Raw genomic sequence first — 15092 nt, forward strand, 5'->3', positions numbered from 1 at the left:
TGAGGATTAAATGCGTTCATGTACCTCCTATGCCTCCCCGGGGCCGGGCATGCAGCAGGCGCTCCACACACGCTTGTCCTTTCTCTTCCTTCTCTGTAGCGCTCCCTCCCTCCTGCCCTTCACAGTTTGTACACAGCTCCACACTCACCACCTCCCCCGATGACAAGTCAGACCCTTGAGGGCTGAACTTTCCCTGCCAGGGGCAGCTGCATGCAGTAGGTGCTCAATAAATGTGCACTGGGGCTGACTAAGAAGCCAGTGCTGCTGTTCTGTGGGGATTTTGGCAAAAGGAAGAACTCCCATCTGGTTCACCCTAGGAGGCCTGGGCGGGGCTGTGCTCAGCTCATCTCCGGTGGTGGTGGTGGTGGCGGTGGCGGTGGCGGTGGGGTGGTGGCCGCGGTGGCGATCCAGCCATTGATGCCACAACTTGTCACCGCTTTTCCTTCTCCCCGAGTCAGCAATGCACCTGGTCCTCGTTAGGGGTTAATGACTGGCCAAGTGTGGGCCTCGGGTTGGGGTGCTGCTGGGAAGACTCTGTTTGGAGGCAAAGAGCTTTCTTTTTACAAATGAAAGAAGAGAAGAGACAAGGCTTCCGCTTCTTTATGAATCAAACACTTGGGTGGAGATTCCCGCAGCCCGCACCTCCCTTCCTTCCCCCTTCCCATCTTCCCTCCTCCCCGGATCCGACCACGCAGATTCACCAACCACAACCAGGAGTCCTGTCTCTGTGGAGCCTGCAGACCGTTCCCGCCCACAGCCGAGGCTGGAGTTGGGATTAGCTGCAGCCCCTCCCGCCTTGTTGCCCGCTAGGGAGGGAAACACAGGCCCCAGACAGAAGCCACCCGCCCCCCTGCACTGCGGGCCTCACCCGCACCTGCCTCTGCCGGGGCTCCCGGGTTAACAGAGCATTCACCTGGTCTCTTGACACCCCAGAGGGCCAGGACCTGAGCAGAGCTGACCGGAGCCTCTCTGGCATCCTCCCGGGCCCAGGCCTCCTCCCCTCTGCCTTCCAACCTTTGCCATCCAGTCCTCTGGCTTGGGCCGGCCAGATGCCCTCGGTGGCTGGCCAGCCCTCACTGCCCCTGCCTCCCTGGCCTTATCTCATCCTCCTCCAGGAAGCCCTCCCAGTCCTCCATGCCATCCACAGACACCCCAGACACCCCGGAACAGTGATCTCTGGCTTCTCCTCCTGCCTCCTGGGGCAAGCCCGGTGGGGTCAGGGGGTGTGACCCAGTGCTTCCCCCGCCCCAGCCTAACTCCTCAGCAAATCCCGGGGCAGCGCTCGGGGCAGGGGAGGGACACACTGAAGAACGAAGGAGGATGGCCACCACTCAGCGGAAGGGGGATTCCAGCGTTCTGAAGCTTCAATGACCTGCGGTATGTGCTGCCTCAGTTTCTCTAAGTGATCTGCCTCTGTGAGAACAAGACAACAGCAAGCCCGGCATCGGCATCATGCACCCCCCCGCCAGAAGAGTTCCCCTGAGATGCTGGCCAGGCGCTCCTGGTCACTCTCTCCCTCGGTGCCTCCTGGGCTCAGTGCCGGCCCTGGCAGCAGCCGTGGCTTGGTCCTGCCCCTGGTCAGCACCTGGCACTCCGAGTTCCTCTGTGTTTTGCACTCTGACCACATGGGCTCCACCCAGGGAACCTGTGGCCAAAGCCAGCTTGCTGGTAAGTGGCGGGTGCTTATGCCCTGGACGGGGTGGTGTCCGCATTGGGCTTCTAGCAGTCCAGGTCCCGCCCTTAGGGGATTGGCTTTCTGCCACGAAGGACACAGGACCTAGGCCACTCCCGTGCGGGGGGACACAGGCTTTGGGCCTTGGTTCCACAGCCCTGCAGTCTCCTGGCCAGGGGCTCCCCCGGCCTGGGCTTCTGACCAGGGGCCTCTGCTAGGGGTGTTCTTGCTTCTGTTCCTGGCTGGAGGCATCCACGGGGCTCCTGGAAGGGCAGGCAGCCAGGCCCTGGGGTGCGGGTCGGGGAGAGGCAGCTATTCCCAACAATTACACAATTCAGGAGCCGAAAAGCCGTGTTTGGCATCCTCAGGACTCAGCTGTGGCTACGAGCCCAGTGGCAGGGCTTTGCCTTCCCTGGGGGTGGGTTTCAAGCCACCCCCAAGCCCTACTGGGGAGATGGGGTGAGGGGTGGTAGGATCCCCTCAGAGTCTCCGATCCCTGGGCAGGCCACACCACGTCCACAAACGCTGTGGCTCCAGTGGCTCCGAGCAGCTGGCCACAGCTGACTCCCCGGGGGCTGTGCTATTTCTAAATACTGGTTCGTGCTGTTAACCCTCGCTGTGCTCCTCGCGTACGCAGGGTACGCAGGGTACGTGGTGGCGACCTGCCCAGTGTGCCTGCCGCGGGGTGCAAGAGCCGTTTGGATGGAAAATCTGTGAGCGTGCTGGCGCCTTGGAGGCCAGGGCAGGGCCCCGGGCGGGGGTGAGCACCTGCGGGCGGGGAAGAGGCGTGCGGGCCGCGGCGTGGGCCTGAGCGGGCAGCGGGGCTGAGGCCGGGCCTGCCCAGCCCCTTCCGCGCGGCCTCAGGTGAGGCTCGCGTCCCCGCACCTTTCCTTGCGGCCCTACATCGTGATGCTGTCTGGGCGACGGCTTCCCACAGAGGTGCCGCAGCTTTATAGACGGCCGAGGGCAGGGCCTGGCGGTCGTGAGGCCGAGGCCGGCGGTGGCTGACGGGGCCTGCCCTCCGCACAACTGCCGGGGCCCTGAAGGACAGGCGGGGCTGACACTCCAAGGCGGCGTGCGCCTTCCGTAGGCGCTCAGGCGTGCCCTTCAGCCCCTACTGGCTTGTTGTCCTTTTTTTTTTCTTTTTAAGATTTATTTGGCCGAGAGAGTGAGTGCACAGCAGGGGAGCAGCTGGTGAGGGGAGACGCAGGGAGCCTGATGCGGGGCTCCATCCCGAGACCCTGGGGTCATGACCTGAGCCGAAGGCAGATGCTTAACAGACTGAGTCACCTGCACGCCCCGGCTTGTCGTCCTTGGATAGCGAGAGCCCTGGGGTGGCCAGCCCCCACCATGTGCCTCCACGGCCCCCGCCTTCTGGGGTTCAGCCCTCGTGCACCCACCTCCACGCTGGACAGGGCTGAGCAGCCAGGCGGGGTTGTGGAAGACATAGCAGCCTCTCCCTGCTTGGGGAGCCGGCCACCGAGACCAGAGGGGCCTGGGGAGCCCTGGATGGGAAGGCCGAGGCCCTCCGCCCGCAGCCAGCCCCAGCTCACCGCACATCTCGGACGTGGGTCTGCCAGCAGCCATCGCCCTCCAGATGGTCGCAGCCCTGACACCTCCACTGCTGTCTCTTAGGGACCCGGAGCCAGAACCATCCAGCTGAGCCGCTTCTGAACTCCCGACCCACCCAAACCACGTGCAATAGTAAATGTTTAGGGCCACCTTAAACTCCTACATTTTGGGGATAACTCGTTATGCAGCAGCAGATAACTGATGCGAATCTGTAAACGTGTAAGTGGTAGTCCAGGGGGCGCAGCTGTGTGGGGGACCGGGGCTCCAGGAGGAGGACTCGACTCTCACGAGGAGGGACCTTCCCTTCATCAGTCAATGGATGGACTCATTCATTCATTCATTCAACAAGCATTCTTTCTTTTTTTTAGAGATTTATTTATTTGAGAGAGAGAGAGAGAGAGAGCAAGGAGGTAGAGGGGCAGAGGGAAAAGGGACAAGCAGACGGCCCACTGAGCCTGGAGCCCGATGCGGGGCTTGGTTCCAGGACCTTGAGATCATGACCCAAACTGAAATCAAGAGTCAGACACTTAACTGGCTGAGCCACCCAGGCGGCCCGCAACAAATACTTCTTAAGTACTCACCATATATGTCAGGTGCTCTGCAGGGCCCTGGGGACACAAGACCAAGAGGCAGGGCCCAGCCTTGGGAGCTCCCAGGCTCCCCAGAGTGATGGGGTGACTGGATATGCAGAGTAAGGACGAGGGAGATGTCAGGGACGAGTTTTCAGGTTTCCAGCTGGGGCTTGTGGACGGCTGGTGGCGTCATTCATTGAGGTAGATGGGGGGCAGGTGACGTCTCGGGAGAAAAGCTTTGGGTGTGTTGATTTAAGGTGCTTGTGAGAGAGCCAGTGGCCCCGTGTAGGACACGGGATAGGTGGGCTGAGAGCCCCCGCGCAGGCCTGGGCCAGGGGCGCATCTGTCTGGGCATCGCTGGAGTAGACTCACCCGGACTGAAAGAACCCGCAGGCCAACCGCCCTGGTGGCAGGAGGGCGGGTTACAATGACAGAAGGGGATCCCGGGTGGCTCAGCGGTTGAGCACCTGCCTTTGGCCCAGGTCATGACCCCGGGGTCCTGGGATCGAGTCCCGCGTCGGGCTCCCTGCATGGAGCCTGCTTCTCCCTCAGCCTGTGTCTCTGCCTCTCTCTCTCTCTCTGTCTCTCATGAATAAATTAATAAAATGTTTAAAAAAATAAATAAAATGACAGGAAGGCCCAGGACTGAACTCTGAGACACTAACACTCTTTCTTTCAGCTTTTTGACGTATTTCAGACGTACAGAAAAGCAGGCAGACCGTCACAAATATTTCCCACTCTCTTCACCTACATTTCCCCAACGTTAATATTTCGCCAGATACTAAATTCTTTTCTATGTATATACATCACCTCTCCCGAGCTGTTCCAGGGTGAGCTGCGGACACGACGCTCCTTCCTCCGTCCACACTCCGGTGGCTCTTTCCTCGGAACAGGGGAGCAAGGGCCTCCTCTCCCATAACCAGACGAGCAGCGACCGCCGTCAGGAGATTAGCCTTGGTGCCGTATTTGTAACCAGCCGCAGACCTGCATCCTGTTTTGCCGATTTCCCCAATAATATCCTTGATAATCAGAGAGCATCCTGGCCGCCGTATCGCTTTTCATTGTCTTCCCTCTTGGCTTTCTACCAGTCGGGGAAAGTGCTTTCCTTCGGTGTTTCTTGGTCTTTCGCAACATTGCCATTTTCGGCAGGTACAGACCAGTTTTTTTTGTAAAATGCATCTTGACTTGAGCTTATGTGGTCTCTTCACAATTGGGCTCAGGGATCCCTGGGTGGCGCAGCGGTTTAGCGCCTGCCTTTGGCCCAGGGCGCGATCCTGGAGACCCGGGATCGAATCCCACGTCAGGCTCCCGGTGCATGGAGCCTGCTTCTCCCTCTGCCTGTGTCTCTGCCTCTCTCTCTCTCTCTCACTGTGTGCCTATCATAAATAAATAAAAATTAAAAAAAATGTTAAAAAAAAAATTGGGCTCAGGTCCTGCATCTGCAGCCCCGAAGGGATGCTGCGCCCCCGCTCAGTGCATCCTCCCAGAGGACCAGCGCATTTTCCTGCCCCCCCCCCTTCGATGTTAACTCCCATCACTCACTTGGTCATTTGGTCGAGGGGCTGCTTCCGGCCTCGCTCCTCCCTGAAAGTCACCGTTTCCCCCTTTGCTATTAGTGGGCATAGGCCAACGATGGAAGGTCAGGCCGAGGAGCAGGAGCCAGGAGGCGAGCTTGCGGAGGGGCAGGGGCGTGGGGCCGGGAAGAGGCGCCCAGGGAGGGAGGGAGCAGGGTCCTCTGGTGGGGGAGCTCCCTGGGCAGCTCGGGGTCCAGGTGGGGCACAAGAGCCCTGCAGGCGCTGAGGTGTGAAAGGAGGCCCAGGAGAGGGACAACCAGGAAAACGCTTCCCAGGGAGGTCTGGACAGGAAAGAGGGACATGGGCCGTGGAGAGACGGTGTGAGTGCGGGCTGAGGAGATGGCTTCTAGCCCCGCTCCAGAGCATGACGGAGGGGACCAGGGGATGGGCTCTGCTTAGGCAGAGGGATGGCAGGCCCTCTGGGCGAGTCCTCCTGAACCCCAGGAGGGAATGCGGGTGTCCAAGGCATGGTTGGAGGGTTTGGGTTGGGGTCTGGCGCGGCCCTTCCCTGTGCTGAGAAGGGGGGGCACACGGGGCTGAGGGAAGGCTGGGCTCGACCCAAGTGACCTCTGCAGAGATGGGCGCTGGTGGCCTGGCGGCAAGGCCGGGGTTTGGAGGCCCTGGTCCTGACCAGCCGCTCTTCCCGGGCCGGGGACCTGGTGGTGGGGGCGGGCTGCAGGAGGTGGTGGCTCCTAGCAGTGCCACTGGCCAAGGAGGGCAGTGGGGGCAGGAGGGGACCTAGTGGTGACGACAAAGAACTTGGGTAGGGATGGGCCTCGGTGCGGGTTGTCCGGCTAGGGTGTTAGGGTGACAGGCTGCGGGCCTGAGGAGAGCTCAGGGCCTCCAGGTTTATGAATCGGGACAGTGGGCCCTCTGAGGAGACAATGGCTGGAGGGGGACACCCTGGGTGCCGAAGCCCTCAGGGAGTGGTATCTGACGAGGAGGGGACCCTGCCTGGGTGGGGAGCAAAGAGGCCAGGGGTGCACTCACCTGGGACTCTGAGTGGCGGATGGAGCAGCTCTGCAGAGCACCGAGGGCCATCTCGGGGGGGCCGGGGGAGTCTCTGCTAAACTGGAAGGAAGGGGCCTCTGGAGCGGGAGTCGGGGCGGCCCCGCTACCCAGGAGAGCCATGCGAGGGGCTGGCAGGCAGGAGCAGGGCCGGGTGTTGTAGGAGGGCCCCTGGCTCTGAAATCCTGGGAGACTCTAGCCCGCCTGGGGCCCCGGATCAGGAGGTGGGGGCCTCAGCCCACATGGGGCCCCAGTGAGCCTTGAGGGGACCGTCACGGCTTGAGCCCGGAGGCCTGCAGCCTCCTCCAGGAAAAGCTGACGAGGATGGGGGTGAGGAGGAGGCACTGCCCGTGGCCCGAGGCCAGTCCCTGCCTTGCCCGGCCCTCTCGGCCCCCTCGGTCCAGAAATCAGAGGCTTAGCTGCCCCCTGGGTGATGGGAAGGGCACAGGGCGGGTCTGTGGCCGGCCGCGGGGTCGGGGTGGGGGTGGGGGGCGGCTTCCCTCTGTTCCGGGCCCTTCAGTCCCACAAGGCTTCTGGGGGGCCCAGCACGTCTGGCCTGTCTGCTCCGTCCTCGCTGTGCCTGCCGGCCGCCCCGAGCTCCGAGTGGGGCCTGGTTTCCGTTAGATCGGAGGCTGCGAGCGAGCCAGAGAGCCCTGGGTTTGTGTCCCGGTTCTGTCCCTGCTACTCACATAACGGGAGACCTTGGCTAAGCCCTTGCCCCGTCCGGGGCCTCAGTTTCTTTATTCGTGTGCTGGGGCTGTGACAGGCACCCCTCTGCAGTCAGCAGTCATCCGTTCCCAAGACGGAAACCCCTCCCGGCGAGTGCGGGTCAAATCCCCAGGCCTGGGCCATGCACTGGGGGTGCAGGCAGGCCCTGGGGCCCCCAGACCTCCTGGGCGTTTAGGGCCAAAGGCGCCCCCAGCATTTCCTCAGCCCGAGGGCTCATCTGGCAATCATTTGGCAGCTGGGGATCCTCTCTACCCCTCAACGTTCCCTCTCACACTGCCCTACCCCAGGTGCTCTGGGCCACAGGCACAGGGAGTGGCTTCTCCAGGCCTCGTGCCACTCCTCCCTCCTCCTCATTTGCTTCCCATTCCCTGCCTGAAGTGCCAGCAGCGGGCAAGCCTTCCTTGAGCCGGACTGGATCTCTAACGACACCATGCCCTGGGGTGGGAGTCTGGGAAGCTATCAGACAGTCACACCTTAGTGTGAAATAATTGGCTTGATCCTTTTCCAAGGAAAAATAGCCGGAAGGGAGGGCGTGTCCAGAGCTGGGGGGGGTATGGGGGGATAGGTGGGAGGGGCAGGGGATAGAGGGCCGCCCCAGGGGACCATCCGGGCTGCAGAAACCTTTCCCCCAGGACCCACGCACACTTTGCATTCCTTCCTCCCACTTCAGAGCACCCACCGGGAGTGGAGAGCTGGCTCTGTCACACCCCCCCTCCCTTTTCCTTCCCTGACTCAGGGTTCTGGGCACCCTCAGGCTGTGTAGCCTGGTTGGGAGTAGGGAGCCGTGGAGCCTAGTTTTCAGGGTTCTATAGCTGAGCTGCCACGGTAACTGGGGGAAATAAACACTCCGGGTTTCACAGTCCAAGTTCTGCGATGATGTCATCCTAGCTCTAGCCTGCTGGGTCCTGTGGCTGGCTGCACCCCAGACGGCCTCAGCTGCTCAAGCCAGAGGCTCCACTTCCTTCCCAACCCCCATGCAGCCTCCCGAGTGGGGGAGAGAGTGGACACAGGGCCTGGTGGGGGCATCTGGGACAGGCTTCATATAGGCCTAGCTTCTCGCTGACCACTTGGACCCCTCCTGGGCCGCAGCCATGAAACTGCCCAAGGGGGCCAGGAACTCGGTGTTCTATGGGCAGCACCCGGAGGAGGAAGTTCAGGTGCCCTCGTGGCAGGAGATAAAGCAGAGCCCGGTGATCATGGCAATGATCAGAGGTGAGAGCAGGCCCCCGCCCTGAGCTTGGCCTCTCCCCTCTGCAGGCCCCCGAAGGTAACCCAGCCGCAGAGCTCCTCAGGGCTCTCCTCCACGCCCACAGACATCCATACCTTCAAGCTTAACCCGAGAGGCAGTATTGGCTGCGGGGAATTGTCAGGGGGCTAGGGGTGGGAGGGAGCGTGGTGTATGAAGTGAGGCCAGTTCTGGGAAAAAGGGAGTCAAAGGAACATTTAGCTCACTCGCAGCTGGCCGGCCTCACGTCTCTCAAATCTTACTCTCAACTGAAAGCAAACTAATTCTTACTACATTGTTAATGACTGATTGTTGGCCTACGTGGGAGGTGGTTTAGTACGTGATTGTATATTTGGGGTTCTGTTGGCTGATTGTCTCAGGGTTTTCACATTACCAGGCTTGCGTGACTTTGGGTGAACTATTTCTAAGTCTCAATTTTCTCATCTGTAAGATGGGAAACACAATAGTATCAGCGTTACGGAGCTGTTAGGAGGCTTAGCTGAAATAATCGGTGTAAAACACTTGGCTGTGGTGCTTGGTGCAGAGTAAGTTTTCGGTTAATCGTAACTCTTATCTTTTGTATCACACGTTGCCCGCCTAAGGTACACTGCATTTTATCTGGGAGCACTGTCTTTCCCTAAAGGAAGCTCGATGGTGGGGTTTGTGGCAGTGTGACGTCGGCAGAGCAAGGACCCCGGTGTCCTCATGGCACACTGCCTTTGGGGCGTCCCCTGCCTCTCACCAGTGGGTCGAGGCTGAGGGCTGCCCTGTCCATCCTCGCAGGTCCGGGCCCTGCCAAGTACCTCCGGCCGTCCTGCACGGGCTACTTAGACCATGACATCTCCATGTTCCAGGAGCCGGCCTGTACTCTGCACGCCAGGCACTCGGAGAAGCGTACGTGCTCGCCACGCCCGTGCCCGTCAGCCCGTCAGCCCTTCAGGCTTAGGGTTATTATCGTTGGATGTTTGGGGCAGCAGTGAGGGGCAGGGAGCCACTGTCCATAGCCAGGGGACCCTGGGAACCGAGGTCACCCTGAAGAGGACACCCAGGAGGCCCACTGGGGCCAGAAGGAAGCCAGCAGGGCTGCTCAGGTGGCGCGTCCCTCCATAGGCCACTCTGCGGGTAGCTCCCAGCTGGGCCCCGGAGGGAGCTTCGAGGGGGCACGGGCACTGTCCGACGCCAGAGTCTTCTCTCTGTCTTATCTCGGGCCGGGGCCCTTTAGCTCTGGCTGCTGTGGGTTCACTTGCCACAGAAGCCGGACAGAAATAGCTGGGGAGTGGGGGAACTGGTGGGAATGGTGGCTCCCCAGGCTCCCCGGTGGCTTAGAACCACCTGGAAGGGCAAGAGCAGGAAGCCACAGAAGAGCTCTGGCTGCCGGCCAAGGCCAGTGCAAGGAGAGCACGTGCGGGGGTGTCTAGGGGTGTACCCGGGGCGCTGAGATCTAGAGGCCAGCTGGGTCCCTCCCTGGCATGCCGTGGCCTCCCCAGCAGGGAAGCCCCTGTCTTGGGCTGGGCCCCTTCTTAGTACTAACAATAGCCCTTGTGCCAGTTATGACCCCTTGGTACCAGTCCCTGATGGGGGCTGACCACGCTGCCGAGCAGCTGTTCTCCGATCTATTTCTCTGAGCAAGCTCTTGAGGCTGGTAGGCCACTCGTTAAAAGCCCCATTTTGCAGATGAAGAAATCAAGGTTGGGAAACACCCAGGAGTCCAGGGAATCAGAAGGGAGCCCTCACTTCTCTACTGGGCCAGGGGATCTCACAAGGAGGCAGTCGCGGCTCACCCGAGGGTGGCCTCTGGGGCTGACCGCGCCTCTCTGGCTGCCCTGCAGGGATCATGGACATTTGCAGCTCGGGGCCTTGCTGTTTCTTGGATCCCAAAATAACTCGGTTTGGAATGTCCAGCTGCCCGCAAGTCCCCATGGAGGAGCGCATCTCTAACCTGCGTGAGACGGGATAGGAGGGGGACGTGGGGGTTGGGAGGATGGGGAATGGGAGCCGCCCTTAGCACCTGAGCAGGGACAAAGGGTTTTGACTTCCCTTTGCCAGGTGTGTCTTTGGACCTTGGCATTTCCCTGCAATGTTTCATCAAGACACTGATGTCATCATATCTGTGTCATCACAGTGCTTACGTCTTGAAGCCGACGTTACACGTATATGTCACTGGGTAGATGTTATGATAAAACTGTCACGGGGCTCCTGTTGCATCAGGGATATCGTCATGCTAACGAGCTCACAGACTAGTGATTTCGGGGTGCTTTCCGGGGGCCGTCACGGGGATGCTAACAGGATGCGGACATCCCAAGGGTGACGTTCTGATGACACTTGTGATTTCATATTATGAAAACAGCGTCAGTCCTCACGTCAGGGTGGCCGAGGTCCCTTCCCCTGCCCACAGCCCTATGCAGGGGCGGTGGTGTCCCTGCCTGACGATGAAGGGGCTATAGGAGAGTCACGTCAGGCTACCCAAGACCCTCGCCTCTCCACCATCAGCCGGACACCAGGAGACAGCCTGGCTCCCACCTGAAACCCTCCCCCTCCATTCATCCACTTGCAGGCCTGAGCCCCAACCCAGCCTCCTGCCATTACTACTTGGAGAAGATCCACCCGCCTGGGGAACGCAGGGCTCCCCAGTATGCCTTCGGCCACCGGTGCCCGTACAGAGTGCTGGACCCCAATCCAGCCCCCAACCAGTACCAGCTGCCCCTCTTGTTGGGGCCCAGCAACCCTGTCAGCCGAGCTGCTCCTTGCTATAGTCTTTCCTCGGAGCACAAGAGCTGGTTCTACAAGGAGAACGTGGCAGGGGGCCCTGGGCCAGCCGCGCACTCCCGGCCCGAGCCCTCCGTCTACCAGAACCGCAGCCCCACGTACAGCATGGCCAAGCGATTTGCCTACCCCATGGACCGCACGCCTCGGCCCGGCCCTGGCTCCCACAACGCCCAGCAGGTGACGGTGCACAAGCCCTGCGCCCCCGCTTTCTCCATGGGCATCAAGCACTCGCCCCACCTGTGCCCGCTGGTCATCGACATTCAGGACTAGGGCCCTCCCGCTGCCTGCACCCGCCCCTCCCCGCAGAAGGTATTTTTCTATATTGAACTGAGCAGCTCGCTGAGGTCTCCCGTAGCAGAGCCGGTGTGTCTAGTGCACAGAAGGCATCAGATAAATGTTTTCACTTATTTAATTTTTCATTTTGCAAGCACGGCTGCTTCCTTTGGGGCCTGCCCTGGGTGGTGAGGGGCCGGGGTGCTGGGAGGCATTGCAGGGGTCCCTGTGCGGGGGCAGGTCTGTTCTGGCTCACCAGGGAAGGCGGCCACATGTCCTCCGAGGAGCCCCGGGAGGGACCTGGACGGCTGTGTGCTGGCCCGAACTCTGCTGCTGCTCTGCTCTGTGGCCCTGCGCAGCTCCCGTCCCCGCCCTTCGGACAATGAGGGGGGGAGCATCGGTCTGGAAGGTGCCGCTCCACAGCGGGGTGACTCTGATCCCCGACAGTGGTCCCGGCCTGGGACCGGAGCAGGGCAGAGGAGGGAGGTGTCGCCTGGTTGGGGTGGGGGGTGGAGGGAGATTTTCCAGGCAGAGGGACACAGGAGGACACGTGGAGACAGTGTGGGAGGGAGGCTATTCTTGGTCCGCAGAGATGGGAGCAAGGACATGCAGGGGGGACCGCAGCATGCGGGGTGGGGCCTGGGGAGGCTGACCCGCAGGGGACAGGGGACAGGTCCTGGGCAGCTGGAGGGCGCTCTGGCTTCGCCCCAGCCCGATGCGGTTGGACAGGATGTTTTGGGCAGTGAGAGAGGCCTGGGCAGGATGAGCAGAGCGGGGGCTGCGCTCCGCCCAGGAGGAGGCCAAGAGGCCGAGCGGACCGCTGGGAGAGGGGTCTGCACGCCCCCGACCCCCACCCCCAAGCTCGCCAGACGCAGCCTCGCCCTGCGGCGCCCGTTGCAGGAGAGAAGGGGCCGCGGCAGCCAGGAGGGGGCGGTGTTGCCTCACCCATGGGTCCAGGCCTGGCCCACCCGCCCCGCCCCACCCCTTGCAGCTCCGAGGCTTGGGGTAGGCAGGTGCCCGCTAGGGAGGGTGGGGTCCACTTGAGCAAGATTCAGGTTTTCATCAAAAAACGAAAACTGAAGAACCAACTGTGGATGGAAGGATGGAAGGGATCAGAGGCTATCTTTGGAATATTAAAACCACAGTCACAACCCTGAGTACCTTTAAAGGGGGCTTGTAGGAAAGCCCACGGGGTCCCTACCTGAGTCTGGGTGCAGAAATCCTCTCCCCCCGCACCCCGCGATAGGCCCCAGGCCTGGGGTATGGCGTGTGTCCTGTCGTCCCCCATCCTGATCCTCGGCAAGGCTGCTCTGGGCAGGCTCCGGAGAGAGCGAGTGAGCCTGGGGACCCATCTGTCTTGCAGCAGATTAGAAAGATGTCATTTTGCCGACAATGCCATTTATCAAGGCGGCTGCAAAAATTAGGGATGCTTGGCTGAAAGTACCGGGTGGGGGTGGGGGCCGGCAGGTGGCAGCGGCTGCTGCTCTCCGGTGTTACTGGGTCAGGGAAGCTACAGGCCAACCTCTGAATGGGGCTTTTGGGACTTAGTGCTGATCCTATTCCAAGGCTCTCCATTGGAAAAATGAGGAAACCGAGGCCCAGAGCCAGGGAAAGGATGAATGGCCTGTCTCCAAATCAAGGCCGAGGCTCGGTGTGTGAGCAGGCCCAGGGCTCGGGGTGCGGCTAGAGTCAGGGCTCGGTCCGGGACAGACGGGCTCAGTCGGCCACCAGACCCGGGCAGGGCCTGCATATCAGCCTCGAAGCTAGAACTGACCCCTGGTCTGTGATCCCAAGGGAAGGAGAGGAGGCTGGAGGACTCAGAATGAGCCTTTGGAGGATGAAGATGTTTGGAAGAGAGACGGCCCCGCCGGGAAGTGGATGAGGCCTCCGGGGAAGATGGATGGGCCTTTCCTTGTGCCTCAGCCCACAGAATGACAAGGTCATTTAGCTTGAGATCGACCTTCGGTAAAGCAGTCCCCATGTCCAGTGGTGACGGGGCAGGTGACCGGCAGGAGGCTGGTGGGCACGGCCTCCGGGCCTGGCTGAGGGCTGACCGTAGCCCTTCTGACTCGGGGCCGAGGCAGCTCACTTGGCCTGCGGGGTCTGAATTCCCGTAGACCTTGGAGCTGGCACGCGAGTCACACAGACACCATCCTTCACTCAGTCGATAAACGTTTGCTGAGCTCCTGCCCCATGCCCGGCCTTGGCCGCACCTGCGGGCTCCAGAGGCGGTGGAGGCCCAGCCGTGCCCTCCAGGTGTTCAGACAGTGGCTCGGTGGGAGGAGGACAAGCAGCTCTCTCCAACCCTGAGCAGACTCTGGACGGCCGCTGAGGGTCCGTGAATGGGGGGGTGCCCACCAGAGCTCCCCCCTTCTCTCCAGGGGCAGCAGAAGCCTGGCCTCCACGGTCACCCCTGCCGGGCAAGGTGGTAAGGCCGCAGTCACGTGGCTCTCCTGGACTAGCTGGGCGGCCCTGTTCTGCGCGTGCACACACGTGCACGCAGACACCACACCTCACTCTTGACACGTAACGGCTGATACCGGACACACTCAAACACAGGCCTTATGTCGCACTCACCTGGAGAGACGGACGCAGACACGTTGCACGTGCGCAGACACCACCCCACACACTTGTACACCTTTTACCACCACGCCCCCCCCCCCAGGTGCCTCTTTATCCCCCGTCCACTCAGGCTCACTCATGCCCCCTCCCCTGGAGAAAGAACCTAAACGATGAGAATACCCTCCTCCTGTCTGCACCCCGACGTACAGGTGCAGAGGGGTGGGCTGGGCTGTGGAGGGGACGTTGGGTGGTCTCCGTGCTCAGGAAGGATCGGGACATGAGCTGGGGGTCAGCCGTCCAATCGGGGGTCCTGCCTCTGGACAGGGTGCGTTTGGGGGTGGGCCCCCAGCCATGAAGACAAGCCACATCCCTTGTCTGCCTTCAGCCTCAGAGATGCCCGCTGCAGGGGCCGCCGGGGACGGCAGGGCTGGGCTAGTCACCGCTGCCCTCGGCAGTTCTGTTGCTGGTCCCTGGCTGGGGTGCTGGGGGGACCTATCCCCTTGGATCCCCGGCGCCGGGCAGAAGCTGCATCTCTGAGCCCACAGCAGGCAGGGCACGTGCTGGGTCCCCTTGTGTAGCGTGTCCCCCGCTGAGTCCCTCTGCCTCCCTCTGGTCCTCTTCTCGCCTCTCGCTCCCTCTTGCTCCGCCAGCCGCTCGGCCCTGTTCAGCCTCTAGAATTCCATTCTAGACATTTCCAATTCCCCCCCCAAATACCAGAGCAGTTCTGGGAGGCCTGACAAGAGGAGGATTGTGTGCAAGTGCGCGGCCTGCGGGTGGGCGTGGGCGCGGGCCACTGTCCTCTGTTTCTTCGGTCCGTCTGTCTGTCCGGAGAGAGGGGCATGTGCTTCCCTGCAGGGGAGGAACAGAGACAAAAGGGAAAGAAAAAAATCTGTCATCGTTGTAAACCCAGGATGGGGGGGAGGGGGGTCACAGAAGGAGGGGGGCTGGGGAAGAGCAGGGAAGGAGAGAAGGGGGAGAGAAGCTGCGAGCCTGTGAGCCGGGGAGAGCAGCGGCCGCCCTCCGGGCCCGGGTCGTGGGGGCACCAGGCGGGGCTGCGGGGAGGGGGTCGGATGGAGAGACTGAAGGTGTGGGGGGCGCTCCGGGAGGAAGACCCATGCACGGCAGGGGTGCAGGCGGGC

The 15092-nt window shown here is 61.6% G+C and overlaps 1 protein-coding gene and 1 long non-coding RNA gene across 2 annotated transcripts; one reads left to right on the plus strand and one right to left on the minus strand.

Annotated features, from left to right (window-relative positions):
- Nucleotides 1-3245: 3245 nt before the first annotated feature.
- Nucleotides 3246-7941, minus strand: LOC112675552 (uncharacterized). The gene is made up of 4 exons (XR_003145911.3): nt 7807-7941; nt 6381-7030; nt 5359-5671; nt 3246-5192 (listed from the first exon to the last, which is right to left on the minus strand). It is a non-coding gene; the product is annotated as an uncharacterized LOC112675552 (long non-coding RNA).
- A 45-nt stretch (nt 7942-7986) lies between these two features.
- ODF3L1 (outer dense fiber of sperm tails 3 like 1) lies at nt 7987-11537 on the plus strand. Its single transcript, XM_025472108.3, has 4 exons — nt 7987-8339; nt 9136-9246; nt 10182-10295; nt 10907-11537. Exons 1-4 carry the CDS (start codon nt 8219-8221, stop codon nt 11386-11388), a joined length of 828 nt encoding a protein of 275 aa, XP_025327893.3. The 5' UTR covers nt 7987-8218; the 3' UTR covers nt 11389-11537.
- The last annotated feature ends 3555 nt before the right edge of the window (nt 11538-15092 follow it).

This window comes from Canis lupus, chromosome 30, assembly GCF_003254725.2.
Source record: "Canis lupus dingo isolate Sandy chromosome 30, ASM325472v2, whole genome shotgun sequence".
Lineage (NCBI taxonomy): Eukaryota > Metazoa > Chordata > Mammalia > Carnivora > Canidae > Canis > Canis lupus.